The sequence below is a fragment of the Pleurodeles waltl genome, chromosome 3_1 (assembly GCF_031143425.1).
Source record: "Pleurodeles waltl isolate 20211129_DDA chromosome 3_1, aPleWal1.hap1.20221129, whole genome shotgun sequence".
NCBI lineage: Eukaryota > Metazoa > Chordata > Amphibia > Caudata > Salamandridae > Pleurodeles > Pleurodeles waltl.
The window spans coordinates 364587049-364603177 of NC_090440.1; the positions used below are offsets into that span (position 1 = coordinate 364587049).

Genomic DNA, 16129 nt, shown 5'->3' on the forward strand with positions numbered 1-16129 from the left:
CACAAAGAGGGTGTACCCACCCTCAGGGCTAGTAGCCATTGGCTACTAACCCCCCAGACCTAAACACGCCCTTAAATTTAGTATTTAAGGGCTACCCTGAACCCTAGAAAATTAGATTCCTGCAACTACAAGAAGAAGGACTGCCTAGCTGAAAACCCCTGCAGAGGAAGACCAGAAGACGACAACTGCCTTGGCTCCAGAAACTCACCGGCCTGTCTCCTGCCTTCCAAAGATCCTGCTCCAGCGACGCCTTCCAAAGGGACTAGCGACCTCGACATCCTCTGAGGACTGCCCCTGCTTCGAAAAGACAAGAAACTCCCGAGGACAGCGGACCTGCTCCAAGAAAAGCTGCAACTTTGTTTCCAGCAGCTTTAAAGAACCCTGCAAGCTCCCCGCAAGAAGCGTGAGACTTGCAACACTGCACCCGGCGACCCCGACTCAGCTGGTGGCGATCCAACACCTCAGGAGGGACCCCAGGACTACTCTGATACTGTGAGTACCAAAACCTGTCCCCCCTGAGCCCCCACAGCGCCGCCTGCAGAGGGAATCCCGAGGCTTCCCCTGACCGCGACTCTTTGAACCTAAAGTCCCGACGCCTGGGAGAGACCCTGCACCCGCAGCCCCCAGGACCTGAAGGACCGGACTTTCACTGGAGAAGTGACCCCCAGGAGTCCCTCTCCCTTGCCCAAGTGGAGGTTTCCCCGAGGAATCCCCCCCTTGCCTGCCTGCAGCGCTGAAGAGATCCCGAGATCTCTCATAGACTAACATTGAAAACCCGACGCTTGTTTCTACACTGCACCCGGCCGCCCCCGCGCTGCTGAGGGTGAAATTTCTGTGTGGACTTGTGTCCCCCCCGGTGCCCTACAAAACCCCCCGGTCTGCCCTCCGAAGACGCGGGTACTTACCTGCAAGCAGACCGGAACCGGGGCACCCCCTTCTCTCCATTCTAGCCTATGTGTTTTGGGCACCACTTTGAACTCTGCACCTGACCGGCCCTGAGCTGCTGGTGTGGTGACTTTGGGGTTGCTCTGAACCCCCAACGGTGGGCTACCTTGGACCAAGAACTAAGCCCTGTAAGTGCCTTACTTACCTGGTTAACCTAACAAATACTTACCTCCCCTAGGAACTGTGAAAATTGCACTAAGTGTCCACTTTTAAAACAGCTATTTGTGAATAACTTGAAAAGTATACATGCAATTTTGATGATTTGAAGTTCCTAAAGTACTTACCTGCAATACCTTTCGAATGAGATATTACATGTAGAATTTGAACCTGTGGTTCTTAAAATAAACTAAGAAAATATATTTTTCTATAACAAAACCTATTGGCTGGATTTGTCTCTGAGTGTGTGTACCTCATTTATTGTCTATGTGTATGTACAACAAATGCTTAACACTACTCCTTGGATAAGCCTATTGCTCGACCACACTACCACAAAATAGAGCATTAGTATTATCTATTTTTACCACTATTTTACCTCTAAGGGGAACCCTTGGACTCTGTGCATGCTATTCCTTACTTTGAAATAGCACATACAGAGCCAACTTCCTACAGAGGGCGATAGATGGCCTTAGCTCTTAATGCTGCACTCCAGACGATCCTCGACCTATGGGGCTCTGATAGGCTGCCAACGTATACTTCTTGGCTTCAGAAGCTGTGGTTCATTTTGGCAATGGAGAAACTTACTCTGGCTTCCAGGCAGAGGGTGGGCAACAATTGTTCACTGTGGAGACCATTTCTCCAGATTCTGTCCACAGAATTTACTGAGCTGACGTGCCCAGCATATTTAAAGGTCCTGGGGCTGACCCGAGATATTTAGGGGAGTGGCTGGACTAGTGGGCTGTGGAGAGGGGCAGGGACAGAAGTTTGAAAGGATGATGGGATGGTGCGGGGATGGGAGTGGTGCGGGGCGTTGGGGCGGGAAGCACGGTTATGTATTTATGTTATGTTTGTTTCCTGTTTCTAGCTCTGCTGGGATTCAGACTGTTGTACTATGTATGCCTCGACTATAGTCCATATGGGAGGGCAGACATGGGGAGGAAGGTGTCCCCCATGTCAGGGAGGCGGTTCTGCTAGGCCACCTTTAAACATGAGCGGTATGGGACACCATGATATGTCAATAGTCGAAAGATTTGGAGGATTGATACAGAGCTCTATAAATGTTTGTGTATGTTAAATACCAATAAAGAGATTTGATCCATAAAGGAGTGGTGTATGGTAATATGAAGCATTAGAAGTATGAAGAGCATGGAAATAAAGATGTATTTCTGTGAAAACAAAGATCTGTAGAATAATATTGATGTAGGTTAGATCCATGTAAGTTTATGACTGCTCTCCTTATCTGTGCTGCTGTCAGAGGAAAAATACCATACATTATCTGGTTGTCTAGACACTTTAATAGTATTCCAATATCATGTGGATGTGCTCCTGAATGTTCAAGCTCAGGAAGCTGCATAAACAAAATGATCACAGCGGTGTGGAGGGTGGGCACTTTTTTGTGAAGGCACACAGTTTCAGCCAAATCAGACGTGTACTCCTGGCTCCCAACATATGGGCAGAGCCAAAGCCCCCTCTCTAGTGATGCTGACATAATTTTTTGGCAACAACTTTAAAATTGAATTGCGCTATGCTGTTGAACACTGGTTTTCTTAAAATCTTTACCCAGGCAGTCTATTGCTTTATAACAAATCTAAAGGCAGGTATGATGTTGGAGTGGGAACTAAAATGGGAGTTATCCTCTGTCGTTAAAAAGAGGAATTTTCCAAGTCACTTTGGTATTCCATGACCTTAAAGAAAGGGCTAGATATTGTATGTCTTCAATAGAGACTACTGTCTTTACATTTTCAGGCATAAGTTATCAATGCTTACCTGTCTCTGATGTGTATTTCTTTGTTGGTGACAAGGGATCCATGTGTGAGTGCGTGTAGCTCTATGTAGCAGTGAGGTGGGACATAATCAGAAGTGTAACACAAAAAGAGTAAGCAGAAGACACTTGTGATTTCTTTGTGCATGACTGAGAGATTAGCTACAGATGACTTTCCAAAGCATACAGCAGTAGGCTTATGTTTGGACAGGAAGGGTTGTGATCCTCAACACAGGTCATGGGTACCACAATGAGTTCAGAGCAGGCAGTGTGTAGGCCAAAGGAGAGCTGAATATTGGTTCACAATGACTATTGGGAGATGGTGTGCCTTAACAGACACTGAGTAAGGGTGTGCACGTAAGACAAGCAGCATGTGGACTGTATAAGATCATGCACAATATTGACTGCAAAATGCTCACTAATCTATATAAAGGGCCTTGACTATTCACACTCCAGTATTGCCTTAACAGAATTTCTTGTACAGTGACTTGCATGCTGCTTATCTCTCCCCTACCTATATTAATGAAGGCCACAAAGTTGCAAGCTGATTGTGTCTTTATGGTTGCAGAAAATCTTCTGATGTTCTTCACACCATTGCAAAGATAGGAATAAACACCTAAACTGAAAAAAAGAAAAGTACTATAACCCACAGTGGGAAAGCTGTAGTTAACTGGCCTTTTGCCTCAAAGTATAATCTCACTTGTCAAAATTGAAGTGTAGCTTCTGTAAGTATATTGAGTAGTGTTTCGATATTGAAAGTCAATTGCATTGTGGATATCTTTGGGAATGTATTATTTTTACACTGTTTTTGATTGAGTTTGTCATGAGTAAATTTTTAATATGCAGGGTATAACTTCTCCACTGTTGTTTACAGGTGCCAGGAGAATTACCCATGTGGTGAAATATTTCTATGCACTTTAAATGCCTACTATCATTTGTTGATAGGCTAGGTTGGCAATTGAGAGAAGAATGTCACTGTTATTGCATTATCTGACTATGTAAGAAAACTGTATTTGAGTATTAGCTCCATTTATGATCCATGATAATGAGATTTAAGGAAAAGCAGATGGGTACAATGAAACAATTAGAGGAATGTTTAAAGGGCAGCAGAAGATTGTGGTGGTTAAGCAATTTTCACCAGAGTGCAGGTGCCATGTGAATCCACTTACATATGTATCTGTGCTTCATGATTTAATTATTAGTTGTGACTATGACATCATCAAAAATGTAATAATTAGACAAGAGTTTGTTACATTTTGCCATTCGAGAAAAAATGTAAGATATGTTGTAGACCTGCAGAGATATTATCTTGAAAAGCAGCAATATTAACTTGAAAAATAATCCTTGTGCCAAAATATAAATGGAAACAATTATAGGAGCCTTGATACATACTAATTTCCACAATCTACTACTTTTACTTACGATGCACACCTCCTTCACATCCTCTGCCTTAAGTTTTCATCATTGTGTTCCTTTGCTCACCTTTCAACACCCAAACGTCTGGCCACCAATCCCTGTATCTAGTCTAGGCATTACAGCACAATGCACCTTTACCAATTAAAACAGTGTTTTGCTCATGATCACATGTTTAATACCCATGTCATATTCATACTGATTTTTGAATGCCCTAATTTCTACTGCCTGTTACAGACACCCCGGTATCATCCTATTGTCTTTCTCCATTAGGCCAAATATTTGCAGATAGCAACAACCACCTCATGGCTTTTTTAAAAATTTTATTTTAACATTTGTATTGGGGTTCTGGGCATATAGAAATGAAGGAACATATTAAATTGAAGTTGATCCGGTAACACTGGGCATATCATGCAAAGATGTGAAAGTGACTCCAGCAAGGGTCCAGAATTTCACTATATTTGAGACTGTGTATTGTATATTAATTTGTTTCTTCCAGCAATAAACATCTGTCCATTCCTGATAGCCATTCATCTATAGTAGGGTGGTTGAGGTAGGGAGGAAGTGCTGAATATCTGTCAGTCCCTTTTGGTTAGTAAAAGCACTTTAGACCTTGCAAGCGCTATGTAACTTGTTATTACAATACACCTCGACTGAAGAAACATTTAGACAGCACTTCCTGTCAGCCCATTCTCAGCGGCTCTTGAGAGGAAAGTTCTAAAGGTGGGGAATCTGTGGTTTGATCAGTTATTCACCAGAGAGAATCTACCTCAGATAACTAACATGTTCATCTAGTCAATCCTTAGAAAATCAAAGAAATTTTCTGCCCCCCTCCTGCAACTCTTTATAGGAATGAATGTGGAAGCTAACCTTGATTAGCTTCTAAGCATTCTGTGGTGGGATAATCTATAGGAGGCTTTCAATACTTTTAAATTTGTCTATTTTAATTGATAGTAATGAAAAATGGCGTTTGAGTTACAGGTTGTCTGATATTATTTTTTTACAGCTTTTTCGGTTAAATCACTACTCAAATTTTCAGTATATTGTAAAGGAATTGCTATCAATTTTAGAAATGTCCGGGGCGCAAACTGTGACTGATGAGCTTAAGTTGGCCTTTTAAACTAAATGTAATATTTTTCTATTTGCTGTAAGTGGGATCATATTTAATTGTAAGCTTTCTTATAAACTTCTTAATCCTTGTTTTTCTTAGGCACAAATGCATCTGCATTTGACCAGCTTGTACTGACTCTGGCGTGGGATAGAGTGGACATTGCCAAAAATCATGTTTTTGTGTATGGACAACAGTGGCTGGTATGTATAACTAATGAAAGCAGGATTTAGATTTTTTTAATAGTTAATTATATCTTTTATTCAGTTGATTAAAATATGTAACGTGACACCTTTTTTATTCGTTTAAAAGTGTAGATTATGCATGCCACGTGTTGACATTGCGCACTAACATGCTAATGCCATTTATTTAAAACCTGTGTTCTTACAATGTTTCCTTCTTAATAAATAGGATTGCTGTGGACTAAAATTTCGAAGGAGGTGGAGGAGTTAAAATGAGGGGATATTGATAGTGAACCATCAACAAAGCTAGATACTGAATAAATAGTTAAAAGTAGCATATTTAACATTGCCACTATCAAAAGGAATCAGAGGAAATGATACGTTTCATTGACAAGGACACATGACTTGGAAGGTGTAACGCAGATGACTAGGACATCTGATGATTTTTAAAATAAGGAGACCTACAGAAGTTTCCTCTAAACTTTTTTAAGACAGCAGTTGAGGTTGTGCTTGATTTATCATACTTTTATCCCTTATTGTGAGTTATTCATGGAACACTTTTAAACACCCCCCCCCCAAATAACTTTATAGACTAGGGTTTCAGAATTGACCAGTTTTGCATATGTTGCATGTTAAATTGATGTAGTAGCAAACTGTTTTTGGTTTGCCGTTCATTTCCTGATCATCATTTTATCAATTATGAGACACTTTAGTTTGGCTGAGCATTGGCAAAGAGTTGGAAGTCCAATTTTAACTTCTTTTTTTATGTCAGTGCGAGGTCATTTAGTTGGGAACTGTAAGATTTTTCTGTAGCTAAACAGACAATTGTAGTTTAAGAATCTCTGCTCTTCAATCAGCCCCTTTCTCTTTGTCCTGTACTTAGCTTTGAGTATCTTAGTAGACATAGTGAAGCCCTGAGATTCCAACGCTCACACCACCTTCTCTTGATACTTGTTGTTAGGATCCTTGGGTGGCTACTAGGCAATGTTTTGTGTTGTGAAACTTATTGCCTTGCTCCCTTTATAATGCAGTTTTTCTTCTGGTGGAGTAGAAGAAACCAGGCAAAGTATAAATGCTTTCTTCGTTTTCATTTCCTCTTCTGTTCACATTTTTACCATCTTATATGAAGATTCTATGGCTAGCAGGCCATTCTGGAATACTGGTCTAAATTATGTTTCCCTTTATTTACAGCCTCTTGACTTGCTGTGGGCTTCATCCCACCCATCCTTGTGTATGTCAACAACTGTCTTCTCTGTTTGTTTTTCTATCTCAGTAGTTGGTGGATAAATGCTTATCTGATGGATACTTCTAACTGCAGATTCCGCACCTTTAGAAAATTCCCCAGGCAACTGAGTAGAGCCAGATGCTTTCACTGCAGTGCTGTCTTGCACCAGTACGTAGCATGATGCGACTCCGCATTAAGCTGGTTCCACCTTAACAGTAGTGGACCATCCCCGTGCATGCTGTTGTCCGTTTCCCTTGTTCTGTGGGTTTGTACAGGCATCTAGAGCTGCACTCACTTTGTTGTGGTTGAGTTCATCCAGTCTAAGGAGCAGTAAAGGAAGTCGAAGCAAGACTCAACTCAATCCTGGCACTCCATCCCAAAGAGAAGTCATGAGGGCATCAAGGTGCCAATTGATATTGTGCCTGATAGCTGAGGCAATATCACAACTGGTCCTGTTGCACCCCACAGTTTCTAGGCTGTGATTTTACAGCAGGTTGAGGGCTTTAGGAAGACCATGCTGTGTGTTTGTTATTTTTCTGGTTCCCTCTGGTACACCATCGGCACCCGAGGGATCCACAGGGGGGCCTTAGGTCTGGTTACCACCAGCATATCCATCTTCTGCTATGTCTGTGCCCCAAGAAATGTGCCTCTAGCTCTGCACCGACTCCGGTGCCAACTTCCCTTCTGGTGCCAAGGTCTACACTGGTCTCTATTCCACCAGTGCGGATGTCACAGGTGCTAAAGGCCAAGCCTCTGCCCACTCCAGTGTCCGACCTTGAGCTAAATCTGCTTTGACTCCAACCATGATTGTGCCTTGCCTCCACTCCAGTGCTCCCTGTCGCTGTATGCTCGGATTCAAACACCTCAGAGGCTTCATCACCTTTTGACTCTGATTAGCCTTATGATCGAGATGATTTACTCCCACACTGATTGTTTATTAACCATCTTAACCACCAGCCCCAGGCTTCCACCCCATCACTCAGGGATCTTTACACAAAAGGAACTCGATCTCAACCCCCATAAGCCCCTCGCACACTGTCTCCCACCACCCATATAGCAATCACAGAAAGTGGGTAGGACAGGTGACATCCCGTCGTGTGCTGCCCTGTAAATAGCCTACCTGACATCTCGGTCACAGTCAGGGGATCCCTCCTGGCTCATCCAGTAATCTCTGCCAATCTGCTGCAATTGGTATCTTATGCAATCCCTGTACCTTCTCCCGTTGCAATGCCACCGTCTCAGCCCTAACCCACTTGGGTGTTGCCGCGTACCAATGTCCCATTGTGGGCAGCATGGCACTCTTCCAGTTTATGGCGATTAATCTGTGCAGCATTAACATTGCTAAATCCAAGAAATGATTTGCAGCTCTCCTTGTTTTCCTATGCCTAAACAGTCCCAAATGGTGTGAAGGTCAGCTCTCCCCATTATGCCAGCTAATGTGTTTGACAACTCACACCACAAGTCCACAGCCACGGGACAAAGCCAGAATATGTGTACCATGTCAGCATCTGGGGCTTGGCACTGTGGGCAGCTTGAGAGAGATCTGAATGTTCTGTGAAGTTTGGACAGGGTGAGATAAGATCTGCGTAGTATGCTGTGTTGGATATACTGAAATTTAGTGTTGGAGGGAACTGCGGAGGTGAAGTGCCCTGTCCCAATCCTTCTGTGTCAAGTCATGGTCTATTTCTCTCTCCCAGGTCCTATAAAGTGTCAGCAGTGGGTCCTGTGAAGTATACAATAGTGCTTGCTTGAGACACATGATCAACGAAGGCATTCATCTATGGTATGCAGTGTGTGCACTGCTCAGGTTTGGTGGGAGAGATTTGCCACAGAAGACTAGGTCTGGCCACTAATTGGCCATGAGACAGGAATTGGCCCACCAGGAGATCCTTATCAGTTTACAGTTGCTCAAAAGAGATTGGCACAGGGGGCCCAGAGTCCCAATGCCAGCTGCCTAACACATCTCCCAGCCGTCCCTCCTGACAAGATCTCAGAATTGTTGGAGGAAGTCTAGCTGAATCTCAGGCGTGTACTGGGGCACAACAACATGATGTGTAGGCCCCTGAGGAAGTTGGCCTGTACCACTCGCAAAAGGCTGCTGGCCCCCCGAGGTACCTCCTCTATGGCAGAAAGACCTCCTGCATATATAGGCTGCACTCGATGCCAGAGGCCGCTGCGCTTTGTACAATGACGTGCAGCACCTGCCTTTGTTCCAGAAGAAACCCACCAGCATGGCACACAAGGTGCGGAAGGTGCTCCAAAATTTGCTCACCGGAAGGTTATGGAAATAATTGAACGGGGAATATAATAATCTCCGAGAGCGACACCCTGCCTTGCACTGTGAGCGGAAGGGTTCCCATCAATGAGATCTCAGGGGCTATGTTAGATGTTAATCCCTAATTACCTGATGGCAAGTGAGTGCATGTCCACTACAAATCATTGCGGCAGGCAGTCCAGGTGTTCCAGAACTAAACAGGTCTGGGACCAATTCATCCCAAGTCCCAAGGCATTGCGGAATTATGATAATATATCAGTTAGGCCCTCCCGAATATCGCAAAAGTAGATCAGGACATCATCTGGGTAGAGAAACAACGTGCATCACCCCTCCAATGGTCTGACCCAAGCTGCCTAAGCCTCTGTGCCACTGGCTCCATCGCCAGAGTGAAGAGGAGTGGGGAGAGAGGGCACTCCTGGCACGTGCCCCTCCTCACCAAGAAAGGGGCCAAGACACATTGCCCTATCTTCACCGGGCTATGGGGGGGGGGAGGGGGGGGACCAATAAGAGCCTGATGAGTCTCTTCAGTCTATCTGTCTGTGCCCATGGATGCTAGCATTGAGAACATCCAGTTCAGGTCGATGTTAAAAAATTTTTTTTTAAGTCCAACACTACACAAGCAGCATAAGGCTAGTGCACAGGAGCCAGCTCCAGCACCCTATGGAGCTTTTTATGTTAAGGGTGGTAGATCTGCCATTTTGAACTGGGTAGACCAAATGGGGGAGGTGTTGCTGCCTCGATTTTACTAAGAATTTTATAAGCATAGACCAGGAACGGTATGACGACAGCTCCAGCTGGTCTCTACCAGGTGAGACCAACAATGCCTTCTGAAGCGTTGGCAGAAGCCTACCCTCCGTCAAGGCAAATGTGTACAACTCCAACTGCTTGGGTACCAGGAGGCCTTTGTATGCCTTTTAAAACTCAACTGGCAGTCCGTCCAAGCCTGGGGTTTTACAGGTGGCTGCACCCCTAATAGCTCAGCGGATCTCATGCTTTGTTTTGGGAGTATTCAGTTCGTCCCTGTCTGGTGGCTCAATAACATTTAAGGTAACCTCACGGAGGTAGTCCGGTATCTGGGCTGAAGATCTATGGAGGTTGGAGGGGGTGTTGTGGTGGTAGAGAGCACAATAAAGAGTAGTAAACACCGCATGGATGTCCTGAGTGATGACTAGGCGGGTCGGGGTCACTTGGATCATGGTAAGGAAGTCAGCTGGCACGGCACGTTTCAGCAGCCATGCCATCACCCGGCCTGATTTGTCACCCTCTGCATGCATTTTGGCCTGATATGCGCTAAAGTCCAAATGTCACAGCTGCTCAAGCAGCTGAGAGTTTCACTCCCACGCGGTTCCTAATGGCGAGCCCCCAGCAGGAGCAGCCCACACCGCCACCTCCAGGGCACCCAAATGAGATCTTGGTGGACGTCAGCCCTTGCACCCACCACTGCATGTATCTAATGGCCATGAAAACCACTTTTATGACATTCCACTCCATGAGGTAAGAGTGCCCCAGTTTTTCACCAGGTAGTTAGAAATTGCAGTACTTGTTGAATCCCTAAACATTTGGTCTTCCAACATGGTAGGCTGGAGGTGTCAAGTAGGGACTGGTGGACATGCCACCACCCAGTTTAATTGCAACTGGATCAAGTTATGATTGGACAGTGTCTTCCTTAGATATTTGGTGCTCACCTCCTGTAGTCGTGTGGCATGATGACAGAAGATGTGGTCCAAGGGGAATTGTAATCTTGTGGTGGTAAATACTAAGAGTATTCCCTGGCATTTAGGTTCAAAATGCACCAACTCTCCAACAGGGAACATTGTGCGAGCCACTGAGACAGGCAGGTGGCTGCAGCAACCATAGGGAACGGTTGGCGGGGTGTGAGAGGTCCAGCTGCAGGTGTAGAATGCAATTAAAGTCCCAATGATAATATATGGGATATGTGCCCAGCACATCAGAACAGAGAGGCTTGGCAGGAAGGACTCCTGCACCACATTGGGGGCATATATGCTCCAAGCAGGAGGGGTCCACTATCCAGGTGACCCTCCACTCGGACATAATGATCCTTGAAAAGAGGGCCTCACCCATATAAGGGCCCCTCTGGCAAAGCTGGAATATGTGGTGCTATAAACATTTTGTTTATAGGGTCCCACAGCAGAGCTGCTGTACATATATCAGAGTCCAAAAGGGGGGGAGGGACCGGGAGATTGCTGGTCCAGTGTACCGTCTCCCAAAACAGTAATATTATAAGGTGTACACTGTTCCAAAAATAGCCAACCAGAGGACCAGGAGTGGCTAGAGCGTAGAACCCTCATGCATCTCAGTGGATGACTAGCTTCATCATCGGGAACGCTCTTCACCAGGCTGGTGCTGCAATGCCTGGTGGGCTCCCCAAAGGGAGCTCTTAACCATGTAGCTCTCTAAGTAGCAGGTAGATCCAGGTGAGGTGGATGATGACCCTATTATAGGATCCAACACAAACCGGAGAGAGTGATACAGAAGTAAAATTGGTTATCCACCTCAAAACAACATCATAAATTTAATCAGTATAGGTAAGGTGGAGACCAAGATTAAAAACCAGATGAAAGTAAAAATAATGAGTGATAATGCTCAATTACTTTCAACAAAAAAACTACTAGAAGACTTCAATAATCTAGGGACTCTAGTTGAAGGTCGACATGTTTCGCGTCAGGCGGTCCATCGAGATCCTACGACGCTTCATCAGGACCAAAAGGGAAATAATTAAAGAACATCTTCTCCAAAACCTTATAACTAAGGAATCATTAAACTGAAAAATAAAGAAAAACCGTCACTTACTTTAAGTTGACTGGTTATTACAAAAAGGTCGCCCTGGAATAGAGAATCAAAATCACACATGTCAAAAGTGACGTAAATATAGTGGTAAAAGTGCACTCGTGAAAGAGGTGTATGGTGAATCATCATACATGGATATTAAAAGCTTACCACCCCCAGAATCAGGAACGACTCCTTGGGAAACGCATGTCAGGGACAGAAGTTGGCACTGCATGTAGTTGTGGTCATAAAAAAGGTCAAGACTGGATAGCAAAACAACATCTAGTCAAATAGATAATAAAGAATGCATATATCAAAATACAGTAATCCTGAACTCAATATATAGAGGCAAGTAACCCATCATATTAGTGGTCTCAACTTGGTAAAGTCGGAAAATAAAAATTAGCAAACATTTTTGGAGGTCCTACGTAAAGTGGAAATACCTTAATCATTGAAACCCCAAATCATGCGGTTGGTTAAAAAATTATTATAATAATCCCTCTGACAGGACCATGTAGCATAAAGACAGTCTATTGAGGACAAGACTTAAAATAAAGAGAAGACCAGGCCAAGAGCCCTTGACCGTGGTGACACTTACAGATTTTGCCGGAAGTCCACGCTGGGAACCTATCCTCCGAACAGCGTACCCGTAACATCAAACACGGGCACTGTCGGAGGTCTAAATAATGCGCTTTGGTAAGGAAATAGATGACTGACTTCGCGTATATTAATGAAAATAATTAAAACAAACAGACTCCTCTGTTTGTTTTCATTATTTTCATTAATATACTGTGTCTGTGGGACCCTATAAACAAAAATAAAATCAAAATTTTGACGTCCTGTTGAAATCTCCCATAATGGATGAATTCCAGGGTCTTAGTTACGATGACAAGATGGTGCCAGCAATATTACAGACACCTTGTGAAGTTTAGCAGAGAAAAGATGTATCCATATATCAAAGATGACTATGATGTAAATAATCAGTCACGTTCATCAGACGAATCTACTTCCTCTTATAAGAAACCACGCACTTACATCAGTGGGTCTTCTTCCGACGGGTGGAGCACAGATGATAATCCTCAACCTTCCTACAATTACCCTCCTTATCCCGTTAACCATCCAATGCCGTGGCAACCACCATATCCATTTTTTCAACCTCGCCCAATGATGCCCTTTGTGCCTATTTTAGGCTGCGGCCGGGGCAGAGCCAGAGGCAGAAGGAGAGGAAGAGGCAGGCATGTCCAGTGGTCCGGAGAGGAACCGCAAATGGTAACCAGGAGCCAAACAAAGAAACCCCCACAGAGGACCTAGTAGTTAATCTATCAACCAGACAACTGACTAGGGACGAGTCTATTGCCCTCAACAGAGGACTTGGCTTAGTACCTACTCCAGAGGAGGACTTGTTTAGACTACATGTTGAACTTGCCCAGTTCTTCTGTAAAATCCGTCTCTATTTTTTCTTCAAAGATAAACCTGCTGAACCACAGACAGTAGACTCAGGCCTAAAAAGACCTTCGAGCTTCACTCCACCCGCGGTATTGATGCCGAGTGAAGTATTAACCTTTGAAAAAGCAGTACTATCAGACGTAAACCAAGTACGCCCCAAACATCCCTATATCAACATCCCAACAAGAGAAAAGAGGGCTTTACAGACACTGGCATCTGACGACACGATAGTCATCAAACAAGCCTATAAAAGTGGGGCCATTGTGGTTATGGATTCAGCAGATTACAGACGTGAGGGCCTGTGCCTCTTGAGTGACTCTACTTACTACAAGAGGATCACCAGTGACCCCACAGAGAGACTCCAAACTCAGATCAGATGTCTCATTGAGGAAGCCAGAAATAATTCATGGATCTCACGAAAGGAAGCTGACTTTCTAGACACCGTCCATCCTCGTGTTCCATATTTCTATTGCCTTCCCAAGATCCATAAAGGAACTACACTGCCGCCTCGACGCCCTATCGTGTCAGGAATAGGCTCAGTCCTCAAACCATTATCCATTTTCTGTGATCACTTCCTGTAACCTCTAGTGAAAGGTTCTTCCACCTACCTTCAGGATACTAAAGATATCCTAAATTTTATTGAATCTATCAACACTTTGGGGAATACACATGGAATCATTACCTTAGATGTTGAAGCCCTGTACACTAATATCCTGCAAGCAGCCACCTTGCAGGTAGTGGAATCTGCGCTACGTGAGGCTCCTACCCCTCTGTCCACTCCGATTTCTTTTATTATGCAATGTGCATCCCTCGCCTTGACAAAACTTTTTCCAATTCGAGGATCAGTTCTTCCATCAAATCAGAGGCACATCGATGGGGAGTACATTTGCACCAAGTCTAGCAGGCCTATATATGTATGACTTCGAAAAGCACTACATTTTACTTCCTACCAACCCTTTTCAGGTCAACATTATGGAGACGTTACATCGACGACATTTTGATTATATGGAATGGACCACTGACAACTGCAGATGACTTTACAACTTGGATCAATACCCTTGACCCTTTTTTGAGATTCACTGCTACTGTTTCCTCCACCAGCCTACCTGTCCTAGACTTGATGATTACCATCAACAACGGAAAACTGTTGACCAGTACTTACCATAAACCTACAGACCGGAATAGTCTCCTGCTATACGAAAGTCACCATCCCAAGCCTTTGAGAGATAATTTGCCCGTTGGCCAATTTCTACGGTTACAACGCAATTGTAGCTCACTACGAGACTTCGACCTACAGGCAGATACACTCCAAAATAAACTTCATGAACGACATTATCCCACCAAAATTATAAATCTTGCCCACAAGAGTGAAAAAAATAACAGGGAAAGCTTATTGGCCACTATTGATAAGGGTCATCAGACCCGTCTAACATGTGTCTCCACATATACCCCAATGTCTAACACCATCAAAAAACTGATTAACAAAAGATGGCCGATACTATTGAGTAACTCAACGGCGAAGGGCAACAGACTGTAATATGGAAAGAGATCAGAAAAAAAAGAGAGGAATGAGAAGGGTCCCTCCCAACCCATTGCTTTATAATCAGTAAAGCAGGACCAAAAGAAGTCTAGAAGAGCATCACCAGACTTGGTGCAGTGCCAAGTCTGTCAAGGTATCAGCCCGAAAGAAGGAGACACGAGCAGCCAAATGCATCTCCAACGCCAGGTGGGCATGTGGGTGCCTGTATTCTCACTTCACTGATCGAGCAGGCGACCCCAGGACACAGCCCCCATCTCCTTACCTCCAGTGATCTGACTATATTGTCTGCAGTCTGTGGCAGGATCCCTGGCAGGGTCACCAAGGTTGCACTCCTTGCCAAGGCACTAGAGCTTGCCTTGGAGAGCATGTCATCAAGCGCCTGGGCTAACGGGGAATTCATCTGTCTGTCCACAGGTTAGAAGCTGTCTATAATTCCAGCATTTTCTCCTCACGGGCTTGGGCCAGGGTGCGAGCACCGCTGGCTCACGCTCCACCGTTTCCACATCCTCTGTATCTACAGCCCTTTAAGGCTGTGTCAGATGACACCTGCGTGCTTTGTGTGCTTGGCATTGAAGATTCACATGGCCGCTTTTCCACCAGGCCCCGGGTGTCGGCGGTCTTGGTGAAGAAAGACCTGGATCTGTTTACTATAACCTTCAACTTGGCCTGGAACAGCAGTGAATAGGTAAGGCATGTCAATCCCAGGCGCTTCTTCACTCCCAGGAATGAGGTTCTGAGGCATTGTACCATTATTGGGTAGTCCGGAAATAGAAAGATGCATGATGCGGACTGAGCACAGGATGGTCTTGTCTTTATAGTTCTACAATATCTCCATGATTGACCTAAGGGTGCTTCAGATGATGCCTGCTTTGCCTGCATCTGGTGGCTCGTTCCACAAGGTAATGTGACAGTTCTAAAGGTGCCACCATGAATGCCAACCACGCTTTAAAGAACACCGGTTCTGAGGCCTCCACATCCTCAGGAAAGCCAACGATATGAAGATTATTTTTGGCATGATCCCCTTTTGGAGTCTAATGCCCCGTTCTCAGGCGTCTCACCTTTTGATATCAGATCAGCTGGATCAGTGGTCTTGGGCTCCTTGCCCTCCAGGAGCAGGGGGCCCCCCCTGCCTTCCCTGCTCCCCATGTTGAGCCTGCGCATGCGGTCACCCCTGTAATCGTCACAGCAAGTCCACTGAGGTGCAGGGCCAATAAAAAAGCATTTAGGTGAGCCCACAGTGGAGCACCATCAACCACTTTTCATGGAAATCCCACCCCTCCCTCCCGCCCA

General features: G+C 44.8%; 1 protein-coding gene across 1 annotated transcript in view; it reads left to right on the forward strand.

The window, feature by feature from the left end:
- Positions 1-16129, forward strand: part of TRPM7 (transient receptor potential cation channel subfamily M member 7) — a 1269618-nt gene that overhangs the window by 348206 nt on the left and 905283 nt on the right. Inside the window, exon 11 of the mRNA XM_069222535.1 lies at positions 5487-5587. Within this exon, the coding sequence (XP_069078636.1) occupies positions 5487-5587 (101 nt within the window). The remainder of the gene's footprint in view (positions 1-5486; positions 5588-16129) is intronic.